This window comes from Octopus sinensis, linkage group LG4 (assembly GCF_006345805.1).
Source record: "Octopus sinensis linkage group LG4, ASM634580v1, whole genome shotgun sequence".
NCBI classification, from domain to species: Eukaryota; Metazoa; Mollusca; class Cephalopoda; order Octopoda; family Octopodidae; genus Octopus; species Octopus sinensis.
The window spans coordinates 85,249,731-85,270,239 of record NC_043000.1 but is presented as its reverse complement, the minus strand read 5'-3'; the positions used below and the strand labels follow the sequence as shown (position 1 = coordinate 85,270,239).

Here is a 20,509-nt window from a genome sequence, read left to right as displayed (position 1 = left end):
GCTATAGTACATGTTTGTCCAAGAAGCTGCTCAGTGATAATGAATCTGAAAGTTAGGGAAATAACCACACAGCCATGAATAAATTCATACATAAGACTTAGATATAGTCTTATATGTGATGGTTCATCCACATAATTTCAATGTTATCTTATATGGCCAACAGTATCACTAGAATGAAAGACTATATGGCAAATCTGAAGGGACTACAAAGTACAGTAAAAAGTTGTTATAATCCAGTTGTTGATTTACTGAATTTGGATTTTAATTTAAACTTTTCTTGAAAGTAAAATTAAACCTGTTTTTATACATATAGAAATTAATAACTTTCATTCGATATCTTAATTGTTATCAGTGAGACTATAATTTTTTTTGGAAACAAAAACCAGACCAAGTGTTATTATCTATACAATAAAATTGTTTAAAAATGTAAAAAATAAAAGAACCTACTTTACAATTTGATTATTTCCAGAGTCAGCATCTGAAACAGCAAAAGTGTATATTGGGACCATTTTTTCGTTTTCTGGAATAGTTAGTTCATGCCTTTGAGGTGTAAAAATTGGGCTGTTGTCATTGTAATCTGTTACAGTGATACTAATAGTGCAGGTATCAACATGGGTGGGATCCGGATCTTGTACCCTAACAGTCAAATCAAAGTTTCGAAGGCTGCTATCTTCATAATCCAAGGGCTGAAAATAAATGCAAAATTCAATATTAACTATTCATTAAGTACATTTCATCATCATCATTATAAAATAAATAATACAAAATTTTCAATGGGGTTGAGTAAAGATGACAAACACAGAAATGACATTTTCACTTATGGAAATCCATTCTATAGGCTCAGATAAACTCAAATTATTTAAAAGTTTTCAATCAAATATCAACTATTCAAACAATTTTTCAGTCATCATCATTGTTTTAATGTCCACTTTTTGAGATCTGCATGGGTCAGATAGTACTCACTGAGGCAGATTTTCAAATGGCAAGATATCCTTGTTTTCAAGCAAGGTAATATTTCTCCTTAGCAAGACTATGTTTTGCAAGAAGGATTGGTTATGAATGACCTTGCCTGTATGACGGTGATGCTCATTTACAACCCTCAAGTAATATCAAAGCAAGGACACACATTTATATACATGGGTGTGTGGTTGAAAAGCTCACGCTGCAGCTACATAGTTTTGGGTTCAATCCCACTGTTACCTACAATAACCCTTAGTTGGCCAATGGCCTTGTGAAAAAATTCAGTAGGTGGGACACACACACATATATATATATATAATTATCAGTGTGAGTGGACACACATACTCACTGTGTCCCCACTGTTTGACAGTTGGTGTTGGTTGATTTACACCACTCTCTTAATTTAGCAGTTTGGCAAATGTGACTAACAGAGTAGGTGTCAGACTTAAAAAATAAAGACTTGAGATTGATTTATTCAATGCTTCAATGGCTGCAGTCTAATGACAAGCACAAGATATATATATATATATATATATATATATAGCAGAATAAAAAAAAGAAAGTCCTTGGTACAATATTATCAGTATTATATATTTGAAAAAATGAATAGAAATGGCTTCTTTTGGTAATTTTTCCACTTTAATAATTAGGCATTTCTAAGTTAACAACATCTAATAATTAAAGTGGAAAAATTAATCATAAAAGCCATTTCTATTCATTTTTTCAAGTATATATATATATATATATATATAGGATAAAATTTTCGAAAAAATTTTATCAATGGCCAGCATATTAAAAAATACCTTGTTTATCAGTTGTTTATAAATTTAATCTTTAAAGGTATTTTTTAATATGTTGGCCATTGATAAAATTTTTTCGAAAATTTTATCCTATATTAGATATATATATATATATATATATATATATATATCAATGACTGCCTTTTAGTTTTCACCAACCAATTCTATTCACAAGGCTCTGGTTGTTCTGGGACTACAATAGAAGACAAGAATAAGGTACTGCACAATGGAACTGAACCAGAAACCACACCATCAAGCCAGCATATGGCTACACACACACACGCACCATACACCTTTATTCTTTTACTGGTTTCACTCATTAGATTACGGCCATGTTGGGGCTCCAACCTTTGAAGGGTTCACTCAGTTTTTATTTTAATTCTCTTTTGCCAACTACTAAGTTACAGGAGTAACTTAGTGGTAAGTAAACAAACCAACATCAGTAGCTAAGTGGTGGTCATAGACAAACACAGTTGCATACATGCTAGGCTTCCTCATAATTTTTGCCTACCAAATTCATGCACAAGGCTTTGGTCAGCTCAAGACTACAGAGGAAGATACTTGTCTAATATGCCTGCACCTGAAACCATGAGGTTGTGAAATGAACTTGACCACACATTTATGCTTGCATCTACTTTGTGTGTGTGTATGAGGTTAATATAGATATCCATCTACATAAGCTTTTCTTATATGTAAGTTTTTCTTGTGTGATATGAACTATTTATTCACTACACTTATTTTTTGTGTTGCTGTTTATAAATTTTAAGTTTTTCAGGTGTCATAATTTGACACTGGAGTGTTGACAGACACACAGTCAAAACTGTGTCAAAAACAGGGCAATCGAGTAGCATAAATAAAGACATGAAATTTTATATTGGTTAGTCTGGCGAAAACTAATCTCCTGATGTAGGCACAGGCATGATGGCTATGCTGGTATGTTTAGGGGTAGTAGTGTGAGCAGAAGTTTACTTTCCAACTACATGGTTCTGCATCCAGTCCTACTATGATACCTTGGGCAAATATGTTCTACTATAGCCTGGGCCTGACCAAAGCCTTGTGAGTGGATTTGGTAGACAGAAACTGAAAGAAACTCCTAGTGTGTGTGTGTGTGTGTGTGTGTCTTTATATATTTTACACATTCCAATCTCTCAATTTGGATTTTATTTGCATTCATAGCAACTTTAGTTGCTAAGCGTGAGCTATACAAAATTTTTTTCAGCCATGGAATTTCAATATGGAAAAAGCCTACACTCTATGATGCCAAATTATTATTGTTCCTGAATGTTTTCTTTATACTTACTGCTGACTGCTTGAAGTTTACAAACTTCCTACACTTAGATCCTTGGATCTACAATTACATCATGATCATCATCTTTAAAGTGTCTGTTGTCCATGATGGCAATGATTGGATGGTTTGACCAGGGCTGGCAAGCTGAGGGGCTGCACCAGACTCCAGTCTGATTTGGCATGGTTTCTATGGCTGGATACCCTTCCTAATGTTAACCACTCTGAGAGTGTAATGGGTGCCAGTTGCATAGCACTAGTATCTGCAACGACTACAATTTCACTTGGCTTGATGGGTCTTCTCAAGCATGGCATATTGCCAAAGGTCTCAGTCATTTGTCATTGCCTCCATGAGGTTCAATGCTTGAAAAGTGCTATATATATTTTATGTGTGTGTGTATGTTGCACCACTGCTTGAGAACTAGTGTTAGTTTGAACATTTCCTATCAGTGTTTGGCAAAAGAGAGATTGATAGAATAATTACAAGGCTTAAAAAGCAAAAAGGAACAAAAAAAAAAAAAAAAAGGGACCAGGGTTGATTTGTTTGATTAAAACCCTTGAAAGTAGTGCCCTGGTATGGTCACAATCCAGTAACTGAAACAAGTAAAAAGATAGTACAGATATATTTACCTTCTGCAATGATATATAAGCTAAACGGTTTCTATTGTCAGCTTCAATTTTAAAATGATTCTCCTTTCCTTTAGAATCTATATAATACTGTAGATCAGCATTTACACCGTCATCTTTGTCTAGAGCTTGAATTGTTATAAGACGAACATTTACAGGTTGATTTTCACTTATTTTAGTATTTAGACCATTACAAATGAACTTTGGAGGATTATCATTCTTATCTGTAATGTGTATTATAAACTTTCGCTCACTGGAGAGAGATGGTGTGCCCCCATCTTTAGCTTTAACTCTAATTTGAAATTGGTTTTGCGTTTCACGATCCAGTACAGGATTATTCACACTTATTGTTCCTTTCTGGTCGATACTAAAATATGGAATTCCATTTAAAAGTGGCTGTTGTACAATAGAATACTCTATTTTACTATTAAGTCCAGAATCATAATCTTTGACCACAGCCTTCATTATTTCTGTACCTGGAAAGTGAAAGAAAAAAATAAAGTATTAACTTTTGAAAATCTTACGACAAAAAAGGAAGGCCACAGCTGCTGTCACCAACAACATTTTACGTCCCTTTTCAATACTGGAAAGGGTCGCCATGGTTCAAGAACATTCTTATTGGAAGTTACTGTTTTCTGAGATGAGAAGCAATGCCTTACTCATACATTAGTTCTGGTTTCTATGATTGAATGCCTTTCCTAACACCAGTCACTTTACAGAGTGTACTGAGTGCTTTTTACATCATGGCACTAGCATTAGTGAGGCTTGTACCTTCAACTCACAACTCCAACATTGTTTCAGTCTATATAAGGCAATGTTACAAATGGGATGGGTGAAAGAGAGGGAGATTGCACATGTAGGATGATAAGGATGAGAAAGGAAGAAAGAGGAAGCACTATGATGAGTAATGCAAAAAAAAGTAATAGTAGGGTGCAATCAGATGGTAATGAAAGAGAGTGAAGAACAGTTGTAAAACGGTCAGTGGTAAGTGTGTGTGATGGATGCTAATAATGAATGACTAGAGGAAAGGGAAGTGTTGCATAGTAATATAGTAGAGCAATGTCAGATGTACAAAGAAGAGCAGGAGTGATGAATAGTTGAGAGGGCAATTGTAAAAGATAGGGAGAGGGAATGAAATCTGGGATGGGGATGACAGGTTTCCTTAATTACATATTTGCTTGGTGTGTGGGAGGGAAGGAGAAAAAAACCTGAGGTGGGCTGTACCAGATATCAACAAACCTGATGTAATCCCTTGTTATTTAGGCACCATGATGATAAAAGATGCACTAAGTACTGGTGAGAGAGAGAGAGAGAGAGAGAGAGAGAGAGAGAGAGAGAGAGAGAGAGAGAGAGAGAGAGCAAGTGGTTGGTGGTGAGAAGGAGTGTGAGTAGATAATGGATGTTAATGAAAGTCGCATAAGAAGTAAATGTTACCTGAGAAGAGATTACTGGAAGACAGAAATGGTCTGAAGGAGGCAAGCAATGCAATGAGAGGAAGCAAGGGCCAGAGAGATACAAATGTGGTACAGGTAGGGATTCTCTCATTCCATGGGTAGCAAAATATAGCATGTAGGAGAGGAGCAAATGACAATATATCAAGATTGAGAAGTAGGGGAGTATATGGTGACTAAGTATAATAAGAAAAAGAGCACACAAAAAGGAACAAAATGGGCAAAAAGCCCACAGGTAGATGAAATATATTACATAAAAAATGTATAGAATATAATCTGGCTGAAAGGTAAATACCAAAAATTACAGTGTTAAGTGAAGCAAATAATGTCTTCTCGATAGTAACTTATTTTCTGCTGATGCATATAATTGTACTTAGGATTATAATTTTTTTAGTGCCATTACAAATATAAGTATCATGCTTTTAAGAGAAATGATCCAACTTCTATGATTATAAAATATCATTTAGACTTCATATTCTAGACAGTAAAAGGGAAAAATATATCTCACTTCAAATATTTGTTTACAATATTCAAAGGCTAAGAATGAATTATTGACAACATATTAGAGGATGATTATTGCAAAACATGCTCATTTTAAGATGGAACTTTAGAAGTCAATATATTATAAATTATGAGTTTAAGGCAGTTTAGTCAAGTCAAACCTGATCAAGTAGACTTATGATCAAAGGTATTCTAGTGATAATCATCTTTTTTTCCTTAAATACTATAAGATATAGTCCAATGACTTTGCAATGGGTTCCACAAGGTAAAAGACGATGTCGCCAACTAAAGAAAACGTGGCGGAGAACAATAACAAAAGATCTTAAAAGCAGAAGATTAACAACGGAACAAACTGCCAAGGATGCTTTCAGTGTTAGAAAGTGGAATAATCTTGCTATCACTGCAAGTTCCACAAGGCACAATGAGAACAGAATGAATGAATGATATGAAATGCCTTCTTATTTAAAACAATAGGGTGAGATTTAAGGAAGATTTTATTGCTATATCTAGTAGGTCTAGTGACTACAAAGGGGATTTCTTGTTGACAAGGGATCAAATTAGATTTTTGAGTGATGTGGCAAAATGCTCAGCTAACAGAATACAAGATTTTCTTTTGGTGCTCAGTCAGAAAATGGTTTAATTCATTAAAGCAATTAAAAATGACAATTTTCTATTATGGTTTTCAGACATTTAAAAATTGTTCTCTTTTATCAAGATGTGATAGTTTCCACACTAATTTTCATTCAATGGAGAGAGATCAAATTCTAGGTAACATAAAAGTCAACTGCAGATTTTGCTTATAGGGTTAGCTGGGAGTGATTATAGGTGACCTTGGCAAGCTCTCCTGGTTCTAAGGCTAGAGTTTAACCCTTTACCATTCAGATTACTTTATCAAATGTAATGCTTATTTTGTTCACATTTTCAATTAATCATGTATTATCTTGTAGCCTCAAAATTTCAAATCATGTGATTATTTACTTTTAGAATGACTTTGTAGGGTTGGTTTGAACTTAAAACAGGTAGAATATTCAGACTGGCTATAGCCAATTTAAATACTAAAGGGTTAGCTGAAGAAGCAGAGAAAGGAATAAAATGAAGAATTGAAAAGTTTCAGTCAGGAAATGATTAATAATTAGATTTAAGAATTTACAAATTTCATTGATCATTTTTGTTAAATGACAATAGTTAGAATTTCAGCTTGTACCTGATGTCAATCTATATCTAATATAAAATTTCTGATAAGAAAATGTCATAAAACAAGTTATGGCTGGCTTAAAGTGGTGAACTGGAAGAATCATTAGCACACTGGAAAAATGCTTTGCTGGCTCTTTATGTTCATACTTTGCTTTTCATACTTCTGAGGTTGATAATATAAATTCACTTTTGCCCGTGGAGCCTACCCATGGCAATAAAAACATAAGTTTCTCCCACTCTAGGTTTTTGGACCAGCTGCCATTGACCAGACAACAGCCTGTTTCACAGCTGTCTTTAATCAGTCATGGCCCATCTTCATTGCTGCAGCAACAAACAGCAGACAACAGCCACATTATCAGGCCCAGCAGAACTGAAGTCATTTGACTGTTTGTTCCAGACTGTAGTATTAGCATCATTCCCTTTGGCAATCTGCTATTATTTCACACCATGTCATTATAAATGGTGACCTATGAACTCTTCCCATTATAGAAACATAACAAAGTGTAACAAAGAAATGTGAGGACACTGAAAATGTCTGATATCATCCTACACATGAAATTATATTACAAAGAATTATATGCACACAACCACACCTCTGAAGCATAATCATTACATAAACTAACTTACCTTTAGGAGAGTTTTCTGGGACATACCCAACTGTATCAGTCGCAAATATCGGAGCATTATCATTTATATCTTTTAAATAAACATCAACAATAGCAAAACCTTTCCGTTCATTTTTAGTACCAGGCTCATCAATAGCAAAAACACTTAATGAATAAATATCACTTCCACCAGTACCAAAATCGCGGTCTAAGGCTTTTAGCAGATAAAGATCACCAGTTTTACTTTCAATTTCAAATGCACTTTTTTCCCGGGCTCCACCAGCAAGGTGATAAGTAATGCTGTTATTTCGATCTTTGTCAGGGTCAGTTGCTGTTAACTAAAACAGAAAAGAAAGAAAACCTTGAGTGATAAGATAAAAAGACAACTAAAAATATAAAAGATATTTAGTATTGATTTCTAGATGTTATAATTCATGCTATTTTGGTTCAAGTATTTTTTAAGTTACTTTAATTTTATTTTAATTTACCATTTAAGTGAGGTAAACTATAACAGGTAATCTTTGGTTAGTAAGCGAGAGTATTTACTTACAGCAAAATAATACAATAACCAACACCTGTACAAAAATAACATTTCAAAGAATATCTAACTGTTTTGATAATAACACAAGTGGCACTGTGCAGGTGCTAAGCAACAAATTAACTGCAAAGTTGAAACCAGCAAGCTTGAAACTTAGCATGATAAGTCTGTATTAAGGAATTTAACTACTCTAACCATATCAACATTAAATATGTTTTTCTCACAGTTTATTTCTAAAAGAGTTTATTTAGATAGCATTGCCACTATTTGTCAGCATTAGTAACATGCAATTGTTTTCCTATATTAGATACTTCAGCTTTGATAAACTGCTCTCATTTTATACTTGTCATCCAAACATAATGGCTGTGATCTACAAAGTATATAAAAATTTCTAAGTTTTGTAGTTACAAAGTTCTCCCACTAAACCTTCAATGTCATGAATTTGAGGCATTAGGAAATATATACAGAACAAAGGCTAAAAATAAAACTAATATTTATTTTCCTAATTGGTGTTTAATTAAGTTTCCATATACTGATGGTAGATGCATTATTTTTGCCTACAGCAAGCAACTTTTTAAAAAGCTTTATTCAGAAAATGATGCACAGATTATTTGCAGTCCATAAAGATGATATATGCTTAGTAGAAATGGAGTGTTGCATAGATGAAAAAACAAAACAAAACAAAAAAGCATGACATCTAAACAATTTTTTAATTAATCCTAAAAGAAGTATTCAGTAAAGAAAAATAATGTTTATGAGAGAATATGAAGTTAAATTTGAGCTTACTGTCAATAAATACATCTTGTTTGTTGATGTAGTGGTTTTATTTTCTTCAACTATACCTTTCACTTCATATACTTTTTCTGTAAACTCTGGGTTGTTATCATTAACATCTTCGATAATTACTTGAATGGTAGTGTTGGCTTCAAATATGCCATCAGAAACATAATATGTCAAATTTAAAACCTAAAAAAAGTCAACAGAATGGGAAGCATTCATTAGAAAATCTTGAAAATCTAGTCAAATTATATTTCAAGAAAATAATCACTAGAAGGAACATTGGTGGCTTTTCACAATATTAGTTCAATTTCCACCCAACACATTCCACTTCCACACAATCAAATGGCACTGTTAATGCTTAAGGACTTTTTCAAGTCATCAGTGTTCTGCCTTTTGTACACCTATTCTATCATACTGGATTCATTCTCTTCAATGTTCAAAAATCTTCCACATTGTGTTTTGTTCACTGCTATGCAGAACTAAGCCCATTGCCCATGATTCATTCTATTGCTTACCCACAATTTAACCATGATCAAGCAGAACAAAGTTGCTCATAGAAGGAGGGTGGAGAGAGAGAAAGAAAGAGAGAGGAGGACAAAGGAAAATTTCCTATGGGGACTGGGAACAAATAGAGCAATAGAGAGTGATTTATGCATCTGTACAGCATTTTTAAAGTTTTTTCTCCAATTGAATTTAAAAAAAAAGTTATTTTATGAAAAACTTCCATGTAAACCACAATCACATCAACAATAATAATAGATTTTAAAATGTGAAGTAAATAATCAAAACTGAATACATACCACCTGTTCACGTAAATTATAATGAACTTAAGTATAATTTATAATAGTATTTTTGTAAGGATAGCAGCTATATAAATTTACAAAAACAACACAAGCCACTTTTCAAACAATTATTGTTATCAACTTTTCAGTCTTACTGCCAAAAAGCTTATTAAAAAATGGTAGAAAGCTTATTTTAAAATCAGAGAATACATACCCATGATATTTTTTTTTTTGCAGAGTAATTCGTTAATTGTTAGTAACTCAATTTTAAATTAAAGAACATTAATAATATAAGAATATAGACACAAGCATGGCTGTGTGGTAAGAAGTTTGCTTTCCAACCACATAGTTACAGGTTGTCTTACTGCATGGCACCAAGGTTAAGTATTTTCTACTATAAGCCTTGTCGGTGGATTTGATAGACAGAAACTGAAAGAAGCCTGTTGTGTATGTGTGTACATATATGTATGTATATGTTTGTGTATGCACCCCACCACCAACCACTTGATAACCAGATTTGGTTTGTATAAGTCCCCATAACTTAGCAGTTTGGAAAAGAGACCAATAAAATAAGTACCAGGCTTTAAAAAAAAAACTACTAGAGTCGATTTGTTTGATCAAAATTTGAGGCAGTGCCCTGGCATGGCCGCAGTCCAATGACTAAAACAAGTAAAAGATAAAAGGTAAAAAAATAAATATAAAATGGATTAATTAACTTACATGAGGTTGTGTTTCATAATCTAATAATTTGTTGTTGAGGACTCTGATAATTCCATCGTAGTTATCAGCAGTGAATATATTGTCACGAAGAGAATATTCCAGTCTGCCAGCTGCAAAATATGATGGTATGTGTTTAACTTTTGGTGAGAAGTTTTATTGATCATCCCCCCCCCCCCCCAACAATTTTGGCAGTTTCAAAATGTAAATTGGTAAGTGAAATATTCTGATAAAATAAAAAGCAAGAGTGATTAATGATAATGAAAAATATAGTTTCTTGTTAATGTAAAAATAACTAGCAGGAAGATGAGTCACTGCTACCTCTAGCAGCTGAATGTCCATCATTGATGAGACCAATGAAGGTTGAAATCATGTGATCTGGTAGGCTTGGTGCTGGGGATTTATTTCCTTGTTATATAAACAGGAGAGTATTTTGCACCAAAAGCCTATATGAGAGTTTCTCTCATAGTATCTACTGCCATAAAGTTTATTCTAACAAAACATCCATGTTTAAGTGGGTTTAAATATCACCTCTTGGTATCAATACTGACTCTGTCACTAACATATAAGAGGGTTTGATGTAGAAGAGATAAATTTCTGTAGATGTCTAAAAAAGAACAGTTTGTATAAACAAACAAATATAAAACAACAAAATGGGTAGCATTTCAAATCAAGAGAACTTGGCCTTTTTATGGATTAGAGGAAGACTAACAGGAAGTATGACTTTTTTTCACCAGGAAGTTCACATAATTATATAAAAAGGTTGTGATTTAAGGGCAATTAAGCTGTTGTTTTTAGCACATCTCATGACCACCTGCTACCTTCCTAATTTCTTTGTGACTGATATGTATTGACATTTTTCAATATTTTTCTATGCATAAATACATTTAATGGAATGATGATGCACCCAAAGGTGGAATTGCTGGGATTTAAGCAAAAAATTCAGACTGTCTGTATTTTAAACTCTGATTTAAAAGAAAACAAAATTTTTGCATAATTGTATGAATTCCTATGTATTTGCAAAAATTTTCTGAAAATTCCAAAAAATGAAAAAGTTATGAAGGGTTATATATGGGGTACTTAAAGCAGATTTTGCCTAGACATGTATATTAAGTTGGAAAATTGTAAAAACAATAGTTATTATCATAGTTGTGCCCTGTTATTGAATGCTGGGATTAGTTAGAAGAGTCAACTGTAGAATATTCTGCCATGTTATCTTTGAAACCCCAAATTTTAACATTTAAGGATAAGAGGTTGATTCAAGCACTTTAGTAAGAGAATAATACTTACAACTGGGATCATCTTCATCTTTAGCAGTGAGTGTAAACACTGGATTACCATTCTGTACATTTTCTGGTACACGGAATGTGTAGAAATCTTTTTCAAAATGTGGTTTTACATCATTAACATCTGTGATTTGAATTTTCACATTACGAGTTTCTGACGGAGGAAAAAAAAATTGATTGTAATTTAAGCATTAAACTTTACCCCACTTTGGCAGCAAAGTTAATTACTCTGTCAATTATAAAGCAATATTTGTCATCAAAGTTATGACAAAATGATGCCAGTGAGTTAGCTTTTGCACCAATGACAGCTAAAATAATTTTACATTTCAAGGGAAAATACTCTTGTTGTCATGAGAATTACTAGCTGTGCATTTCTTGTCAGAGTGTGATAAGAAAAAAGCTGAATTACAATTAGTCAATATAATTTCAAAAGTTAATTTTAATGAATAAACAAAATTCATCTATACATGACAACTGGTCATATATACATTTCAATTTGCCAACTAGACTATAGAGTATGAAACTTGACTGCCAGTCTGTTGTCTATGTAATGATGGACTCTCACATGTAAGGCTGTAGAAAATGACCACCACTCTGTGGTTGCCTGTGTGCAGGGTCAAAGCTGAAGACTTCCAATAGCATACTGCACTTGTTCTAGTCTTCTCTTTGCCATTCAACCTTACATGAAACCAAAGTCCATGAACCAACAGTTTCCAAATGCTTTATTACTTGTATTCTTCTTGTTGAACAAAGCTGAATGATAAAAACCTATGACACTTGCAAGAAACTATTCATTAAATGTAACTGAGGTGAAAGAAACATCCAAAAATGAAAAAAACTATTTTCGAACAAACACATGGACTGTAAGTTCTTAACCAACAAAATTGTGACAGCAGTGCACTCTATATCAGAGTGGACCTTCAATGGAAAATAAGTCTTACAATGTATTCAAACAAAGACTTGTTTCTGACAGGAACAATTGACAAGAATTTTCTAGGACTGTAATCCTCCTGAGAGATTCTTCTTTTATGGGTTGACAAAACTTTCTTTTATCAATTTAGATGACATAAAAATTACTAACAAGAAGTCATAGTAAAACCAAATTATCTTCAGATTGCAAAAATCAGTAGAGATTCAAATAAAATACGGTAGAGCATCAAGTAAAATACCTTGTGGTATTAACTACTATCTGGGTACTAGTCAATCCTACCCTGTTGCAAAGCATTCTAGCTAGATTTCTGTTTTCACGATACTGCCTCTCCCTCCCACCAGTCTTGGAGATCCTGTAAAGGGTCATGAGCACTAATTTCCCTCCTGATTATACAATTAAAAGAATAGAAAACAATGAAACAAAGCCAGAAAATACTCTCTCCATTATGGGTGAATTAGATTTACAACAATTCTTCAAATACCAGTCAACTTCCCACAAAACTTATAATCTATTACCATAATCTCTTCTGTTCTTGGAATATATCACTTTCAACTAAAACCTACACAATGAACCATCTTCCCCAACAAACTCTTTCTCTTCTACAAACTTCCATCTAATTCTCTCACCCAGAAAACAGACTCCAATTACCACCTTTATTGAAAAAAAAAAGTTACCTTTATTTTGGTTAGATTTATTAGCACTATCAACAGCAATGACCTGAATAAAATAGTATTCTTGCTTTTCACGATCAAAAACTTTCCGAGTTCTTATAACTCCGTTTTTATCAATTGAGAAAAATGTGTCATTTTTAAGAGAAAGACTGATCTGTAAAAAAAAAAAAAAAAAGAAGAAAATCAAGAATAATCAACAACAGTAAATGAGTATATAAATTTGCTTTGAAATAAAGATTTAACCCTTTAATCTTCAGATTATTGTCATATATAATATTTATTTATATCATATTGATCTCAATAAATCCTGCATTATCTCATAGCTTTGAGATTTTGACAATGTGATTGCTTATTTTTAGAATGACATTGTAGGCAAGGTGTGAAAGTCTAGATCTCACTGGGTTGAACATTAGGCAGGTAGAATATCTTGGTTGGATATAACCAGTTTAAATGCTAAACTGTCATGACTGATTCCCATCAGCTACCCGTTTTGTTGTTAAATTAACTTCCCATCCATATGGTTTCAGATTTAGTACCACAATGCAGCACCTTGGACAAATATCTTCTACTATAGCTTCAGGCTAACTGAAGCCTCAGAGTAGATTTTGTAGTCAAACTAAAACAAGCCCATTGTGTGTATAGACACACACACACACACGTGTGTGTGTGTGTTTCATTATCTTGACAGTGTGTGATAATTGTAAAATAAGTGTTACTGTTATACAAGCAATGCCATTTTGTTTCCAATCTTTCCTGAAAACATGTCATCATGGGATAATATGATCTTGCATGGGAACAAGAAAGGGTCGGTGACAGACAGGTGTTTGGCCATAGAAAATCTCTTTCAAGAAATTCTGTCTGAGACAAAAGCGGATGTCAAAATGACAATTGAGGATGGTGATGTGTTTCAGCCACTGGACTACAGCCTTGTAGGAGCGCTGCCTTGAAGGGTTTTACTTCAGATTGACCCTAGTACTTATTTTTAAGCCAGGTACTTATTCTATCAGTATATTTAGCTGAACTACTAAGTTAAAGAAATGTAAACAAATGAACACCAATTGTCAAGTAATGATAGACAAACGCAGTCTTTCTATACAGTTTCAGCCTACCAAATTCACTCAAATCTTTGGCCAGCTTGGGGATATAGTGGAAAACACTCAAGGTGCTGCACAGTGAGACTGAACCCAAATCCATATGGTTGCAAAGCAAGCTTCTTAATCACAAAACCAAGCTCACACCTTTAAATATATAAACATAAAAATCAGTCATAGTCTTAATTTTGAATTATAACCCCTAGAGACAATATATGAATCTGGCTATAATGTCCATGTTACATGCTGACATGGGTTTGATAGTTTGGCAGGATCTAATGGTTCCATGGACTGCATCGTACTTCACTGTCTGCTTTGGTATAATTTCTATGGCTCGATGCCCTTCCTAACGCTAACCACTTTACAATGTGTACTGGATGCAGTTTTTGTGCCACCAGCACAAATGAAGTTTTCATGCAGCTGGCAAGACTACAAACGTCAAGGGAGGGGTACAACTATATGCTAGGAGATGAGGGGCATGAGAAAAGGAGCCAGAAAAGAACAGATTTCTTGTTTTAGAAGAGTTCCATGACAGCTTTCATTTTGGAGAGAGGGTGGGAGTGATTGTGTAGAGGAGGTAAGAGATAAAATTGTAGTGATAAGGTGTCTAGATGGACACTTACATTTCTAAATTCTGGTGTAGGATCCTTATCACTAACAAATATTTGAATAACTGATGTCGATACATTCATATTCTCAGATATATATCCAATATAAACTCCCTGGGTAGTATCGAACTTGTCAAATATTGGAGTATTATCATTGGTATCCAGCACTTCTATGGTGAAACGGATTTCTTTTTGTAATGGAGTTGGTACATGTTGATTCTGAAAAGAATAAGAATTGCAAGAACTTACATGATGATAATACACAGTAAAGTTGTCTGGTGTTAGTTAAAGAAATTAAAATTAAAAGAATAGTAGTTAATATTGTTAGCATTTTAAGATTTATCGAAAAAAATTTCTCCCAAGTTTAAATGCTGGGTTACAAACATCTTCCTTGCCTATAAATGGATATTATTGAATTTGTAAAAAACAGAATTCTACAATTTATACATAACTTTAACAAAAACTTTTGTTACCATATTTCTGTTGGCATACAGTCTTTGTTTCAATTAATTTTGAAAATAATGATGAATTTAGTGAAATAGCAATTACTAAGTTGGTGTTTGGAATATGAAAGAACATTTTGATGGAAGGTTTTAACTTAATTCACTTTAAAACGGGAAATTTATACCATAAAACAGAGGCAGTCTTTACAAGCTGGAATCCAAAAGCATGTTTACATGAAACGTGGATGTTTCTTTAGATTGTACAAAAGGGTATAAAATGGGAAACTATTTAAAAAATTTGAATGTGACTGAATCCATATTAATGTCTCTTTATTTCTTCAGATATGTACTATAGTTCAATCTAAGTAGAATATATTGGCATTACTATTACCAGATGCAGTTTCCTTCTTTCCTAAGAAATAATTATTACCTAAATAAAAATGAGATGTACTATTTTCTCATCTAAAGCCTGTTATAAATAAACATTTTTTTACTGAAATGGTTATTCATAAACATGTAAGAAGCTGCTGTATGTGTCTAAGAAAAGATCTCTTACAATATCCAGATACCAATGAAGAGAAACAACTAAGGTTTCTATTCAGTTATGTAGACTTCAAAATTTCATTGTATCACAAAGGAATTCATTTCAGCTGATGAAAACATTTAACAACTGTACTAAATGAAGTTTAATGAGGCTAATTGAAATATACTTCAAAATTACATTGTATAAAGAAAATCTACTTTACCTGATTAGCAAAATCTTTAACAACTGTACAACTTAAAAAAAAGTTTAATGAAATGAAAGACAAAAAGAAAAAAAAAACGTCTTACCATCACTTTTGCCCATATTTGGTAACTTGTTTTTGTTTCATAATCAAGTTGTTCCCTTAGAGCTATTAACATCTTGTTATCCTCACCATGGATCTTGAAATTTTCAAAAGTCTTACGGCAATCAGTTAGACAGAATGTAAGAGTTTTATCCGGTATATTAGATTCCGCAAGAAGGTAGGCAAACGGTACATTCCGATCCTGGTCTTCACGGACTTTAATAACAAGACCTGTTTGATTTAACCATGAAGGGACATTGGTAAGATTACTCTGGAATTGGATCTTCACAGTCACTGAACTGCTGAGGGGTTTTGCACCTTTATCAAAAGCATTCACAGTCAAATCTATTGAATCACCAGTATACTACAATTGAAAGACAAATAATTTGAATAGATATAATATATATATATATATATACACACATTGAATATGTTTACAGACACACACACACACACAAGGTTGGGTACTGGAAAGTTCCTGACTTTAAGGGTATCACAAAAGGTCTGGTCAAAGGCCTTACCTTCTGAATTCTTTTAAAGAGTTTAGGAAAACTGAAGAACCACTGCCATAAGTGTGTGAAACTGAGAGGGAAACATGTGGAATAAAATCATGATCAACTTATCCTCTTGTATTTTCTTTTACCCAAAGCCAGTAACTTCTCAGCATCCCCTCGTGTGTGTGTGTGTGTACACGCACACAAAGCACAATGGTTTCTTAAGACTGACGGATGGCTACTACTACTACTATATATATATATATATATATATATATATATATATATAATGAAAACGGGCAGAGTAAAGTCATTACAAGCTAGCATGTCCTTACTTTGTTTACCTAGATATCTTAAAGATTTAGAGTCATTTCTTTTAGTGGACCCGAGTCACAAAATTCTGTGAAAGTATATCACTTATAAGCATAACATAAAATACACAAACATACACACAATACAATGTCATCATTGTTTTAATATCACCCTTTCCATGCTTGCATGGATCAGTTGACATTTATGTGAGGCAGAATTTTCTATGACCAGGCATCTTTCCAGTTACTAATCTTCACTTGTTTCTAAGTGAAGTAATAAACTCCCAGCAAATGTTTACTTGGGGAACTGGAAACAAACATTATCATATAAATGAGCGTTAGCAACATGTAAAATCATATCAAGAAGCCCAGAAATGCTTTTTTTGGTGGACTGTAAGCAAAGAGCACCATTAGTTAAACCATTTGTTTTACACTTGGTGAGTGAATGTATGTGAAGATGAAGAAATATGAACTCTCACGAACACACACACACACAACTCTCTCTTTATAGAGAGTGTTGGGTGATTTTTTATACCAGCAACAACAAGGATGCCATGTAGTTCACAAGTCTTAACTACCTCTTATAATGAGTAGGTCAATAGTAGAGAAGGAAACATTTTTTGCTAGGAGAGGTTGGAGTATAAAGGAAGAGGCCAGAACATGTTTTTTGATGTTACAGAGGAGATAAATGGCTGTTCACATTATACAAGAGTGGGTGGGAATAATCAGTATGAAGCTGTAGTGAGACAAAGATGGTGGTGATGAGGTGTTATGGTGGGTCCTGGGGAAGAAGAGCAGGAAGGGTGGGTCGATAGCGGTTGCAAGTGTGTATTGAGAGAATGAAGGATGATTAGAGATGAGGTAAGTGAGCAAAGAGTGAGGTGATGGGTTAATGATAAATACAGTTGGGTGGAAGGTAGCAGAGAGTAGAGGGGTAAAAGTAGTGAATGGCAGAGAGGTGATTAATGATACTTATGAATTGGAGGGAAAGTTGAGGAAAGAAGGTGCTGACTGGCAGTACAGAAAGGTAAAGAGCAGTAGAATGCAGTAGGCAAGACGAGGATGAGAGAAAGGGAGTGGATAGACAGGTTGCAAGAGTATGAGTGGAGAGAAAGAAGTGCATGGAGAGAGTAAGGAGAAGTACTGATAGAGGCAAGTCAGCAGGAAAAAATATTTGTAGTTCTGCTAGGATTTAATTACAACAGCAGGATACATTAGTTCGACAAGTGGAGGGAGTGGAAGGAAAGGCTTGACAAAGAAGTTGGGCAAGGGTCCTGGTTGTGTATATAGACGTTATATTTCTGGAATTTCAGTTTTGTTGAGATGGGTAGGTATTTTCAAGTATCAGTAATTTGTTATCATATTGGCATCTAAGTCATGAGATCAACTTTCACTACTTCATTCCATATCATCCTGGGTTGACTTCTATTACAAGTTCCATTCACATTAAGCAATTGGTAAATCTGTATACAGCTGTCTTTATTCATGAGCATCACATGACTATACCAGTAGTTTTTTTCCTTGCAAATAACTGATTCTACTCCTACCCAGTTTTTCTCAGTGTATTTGTATTTTATCCTCCATACACACAGACTTTTCACATTCAAAGGAGCATGCTAGCTTCATTTCTATCTAATCTTTACAAACCTTATGCATTCAGATCCACATCTTACTACCATTGACCATTACATTTTCCACCCAGGCCTCATACAATCAGCCTCTCACTCAGAAAGAAAACTTTCATTATCAATAAGCCATGGCTCCCAGAACTTTCTCCAGCCAGTTGCTATTCTCGCAAGTATACTTTCAGAACTTCCTCCTTCATTGCTAATTAGGTAACTAGGTTATAGATGGTAACTATTACCTCTAGGTAACCTCCTAAGTATCTGAGAAAATATATTTCCTGTATGCTCTTAGTGTTTTTATACACACACATATGAAGCATCATTGAATAAAATACATTTGTGTAGAATCTTGGATGTGTGAAGACGTTTCATTGTGGAAGAGGTCTTGAGAGAAAGCTCTTCATACACACACATGTATGTGTGTGTGTGAAATACAGCAGAGCAATACAAAATTCTGTCTAGCAGATTTATATCTTATAACTTCAATTCCCAATTAAAACTGGCTCATTCCTTTTGTCATGAGAAAAACTGCCCTCTCCTGTGTAAGACTGCCTTCCTATGAAATAGATAGAGCAATTAGTCATTATTATTATTAATCTGCTATACAATATAGACATAAAAAAAGAAAAGAACTCACATTGGTTAAAGGTTTAGATACAGTGATGATACCATTTTGGTCAATAGAAAAATATTCACTGCTAATGTTGTAATAAATGTCTGCATTCTTGCCTTCATCAGCATCAGTTGCTTGGACAGTAAATACAGGCTGTCCAACAGGTATGGTTTTTTGTTCTATGTGTAAATATTCAGCCTGGTCAAATTTCGGGGCATTGTTATTGACATCCAACACATTTATGGTCAACAGACATAGGTCATATAATTTTGAAGCTCCATTGTCAGTAGCTTTTACCAATATGTTATAAATTCCATGTTGGTCCAATAAGCTCTTCTTCACAGTAATGTTACCAGACTCACTACCAATCTGAAATGGTAATTTTTCAGTGCTACTCTCAATCAGTGTGTAAGTAATTTCGCCATTTTTGCCTCGATCTTTATCTTCAGCTTTAACCTATTTAATATATAAAAAGAAAAGGGAATTAAAAAAGCTAACTTTCATAAACTTCAAAGGCTTTCAATAATCTACTATAATAATACTCTTGTGTCTTTCTCCATCACAACATGAGAAAGGAAGGGGTGATAGATGAATAAAGAAGGCAAGGGTGAAAAAACAAATCAATATTTCAACACTGTGAGTATATGTATGTATGTGCATGTACAAAGGAAGTATGTGGTTGATTGTATGTGTGAGCTAGTGTTCTTTCAGTAACAAATGATGATCGATGTTATATCTCAAAAGACAATTACTAGATAACATTGACAAACGTATTAATTTGATTAACCATCCACATTCCGGGTGCAGGTATTATTTATAAGCGTGCAACCTTTGTGTCTCCGAACTCTTCCATATATTGTTTGCCAGAGACCGGATGGTAAACGGACTTTTACAGTCGGCTTTTCGATGCCCCCATTGGCGGCGTTATACTTATCTTGCTTATAAATAACGCTTATAAATAATACCTGCACCCGGTTACACTACTTATATGAAAATAGCCCTTGGAAATAAATTTTGAAAAAGCTTTTAAGAGAAATATGATTAACCATTGCAAGGGGAATTACTCCTGGGAGACGCACACATAAAATATTTTTCTGCCGCCTGACGGATTTTACAGCAGTGACCATTGTGTAGGGCTGTTTACCAACTGACGGCCGCGCGATCAAACGCACATACGAACACATAAAATATTTTCTACCCCCTGACGGATTTCTCAGCAGTGACCAGAGTGTAGCGCTTCTTACCAACTTGCGGCCGCGCATATATAGAACAGTACACACACACATGTTTCTAAGTAGATTTTGTCTCGCCCCATATAATACACCTAATATTCTTTAAATAGTCAGAACTTTAGTCTCGGTCACAAAGAA

The 20,509-nt window shown here is 33.9% G+C and overlaps 1 protein-coding gene across 1 annotated transcript in view; it reads right to left on the bottom strand.

Annotated features, from left to right (window-relative positions):
* The window catches only part of LOC115211009 (putative neural-cadherin 2), a 141,126-nt gene that overhangs the window by 53,386 nt on the left and 67,231 nt on the right, over window positions 1–20,509 (bottom strand). The window contains exons 9-18 of the mRNA XM_029779851.2: window positions 19,164–19,595; window positions 16,101–16,460; window positions 14,842–15,045; window positions 13,131–13,281; window positions 11,530–11,679; window positions 10,243–10,352; window positions 8,747–8,926; window positions 7,445–7,760; window positions 3,675–4,147; window positions 448–686 (exon numbers count right to left, since the gene is read on the bottom strand). Of these exons, the coding sequence (XP_029635711.1) occupies window positions 448–686; window positions 3,675–4,147; window positions 7,445–7,760; window positions 8,747–8,926; window positions 10,243–10,352; window positions 11,530–11,679; window positions 13,131–13,281; window positions 14,842–15,045; window positions 16,101–16,460; window positions 19,164–19,595 (2,615 nt within the window). The remainder of the gene's footprint in view (window positions 1–447; window positions 687–3,674; window positions 4,148–7,444; window positions 7,761–8,746; window positions 8,927–10,242; window positions 10,353–11,529; window positions 11,680–13,130; window positions 13,282–14,841; window positions 15,046–16,100; window positions 16,461–19,163; window positions 19,596–20,509) is intronic.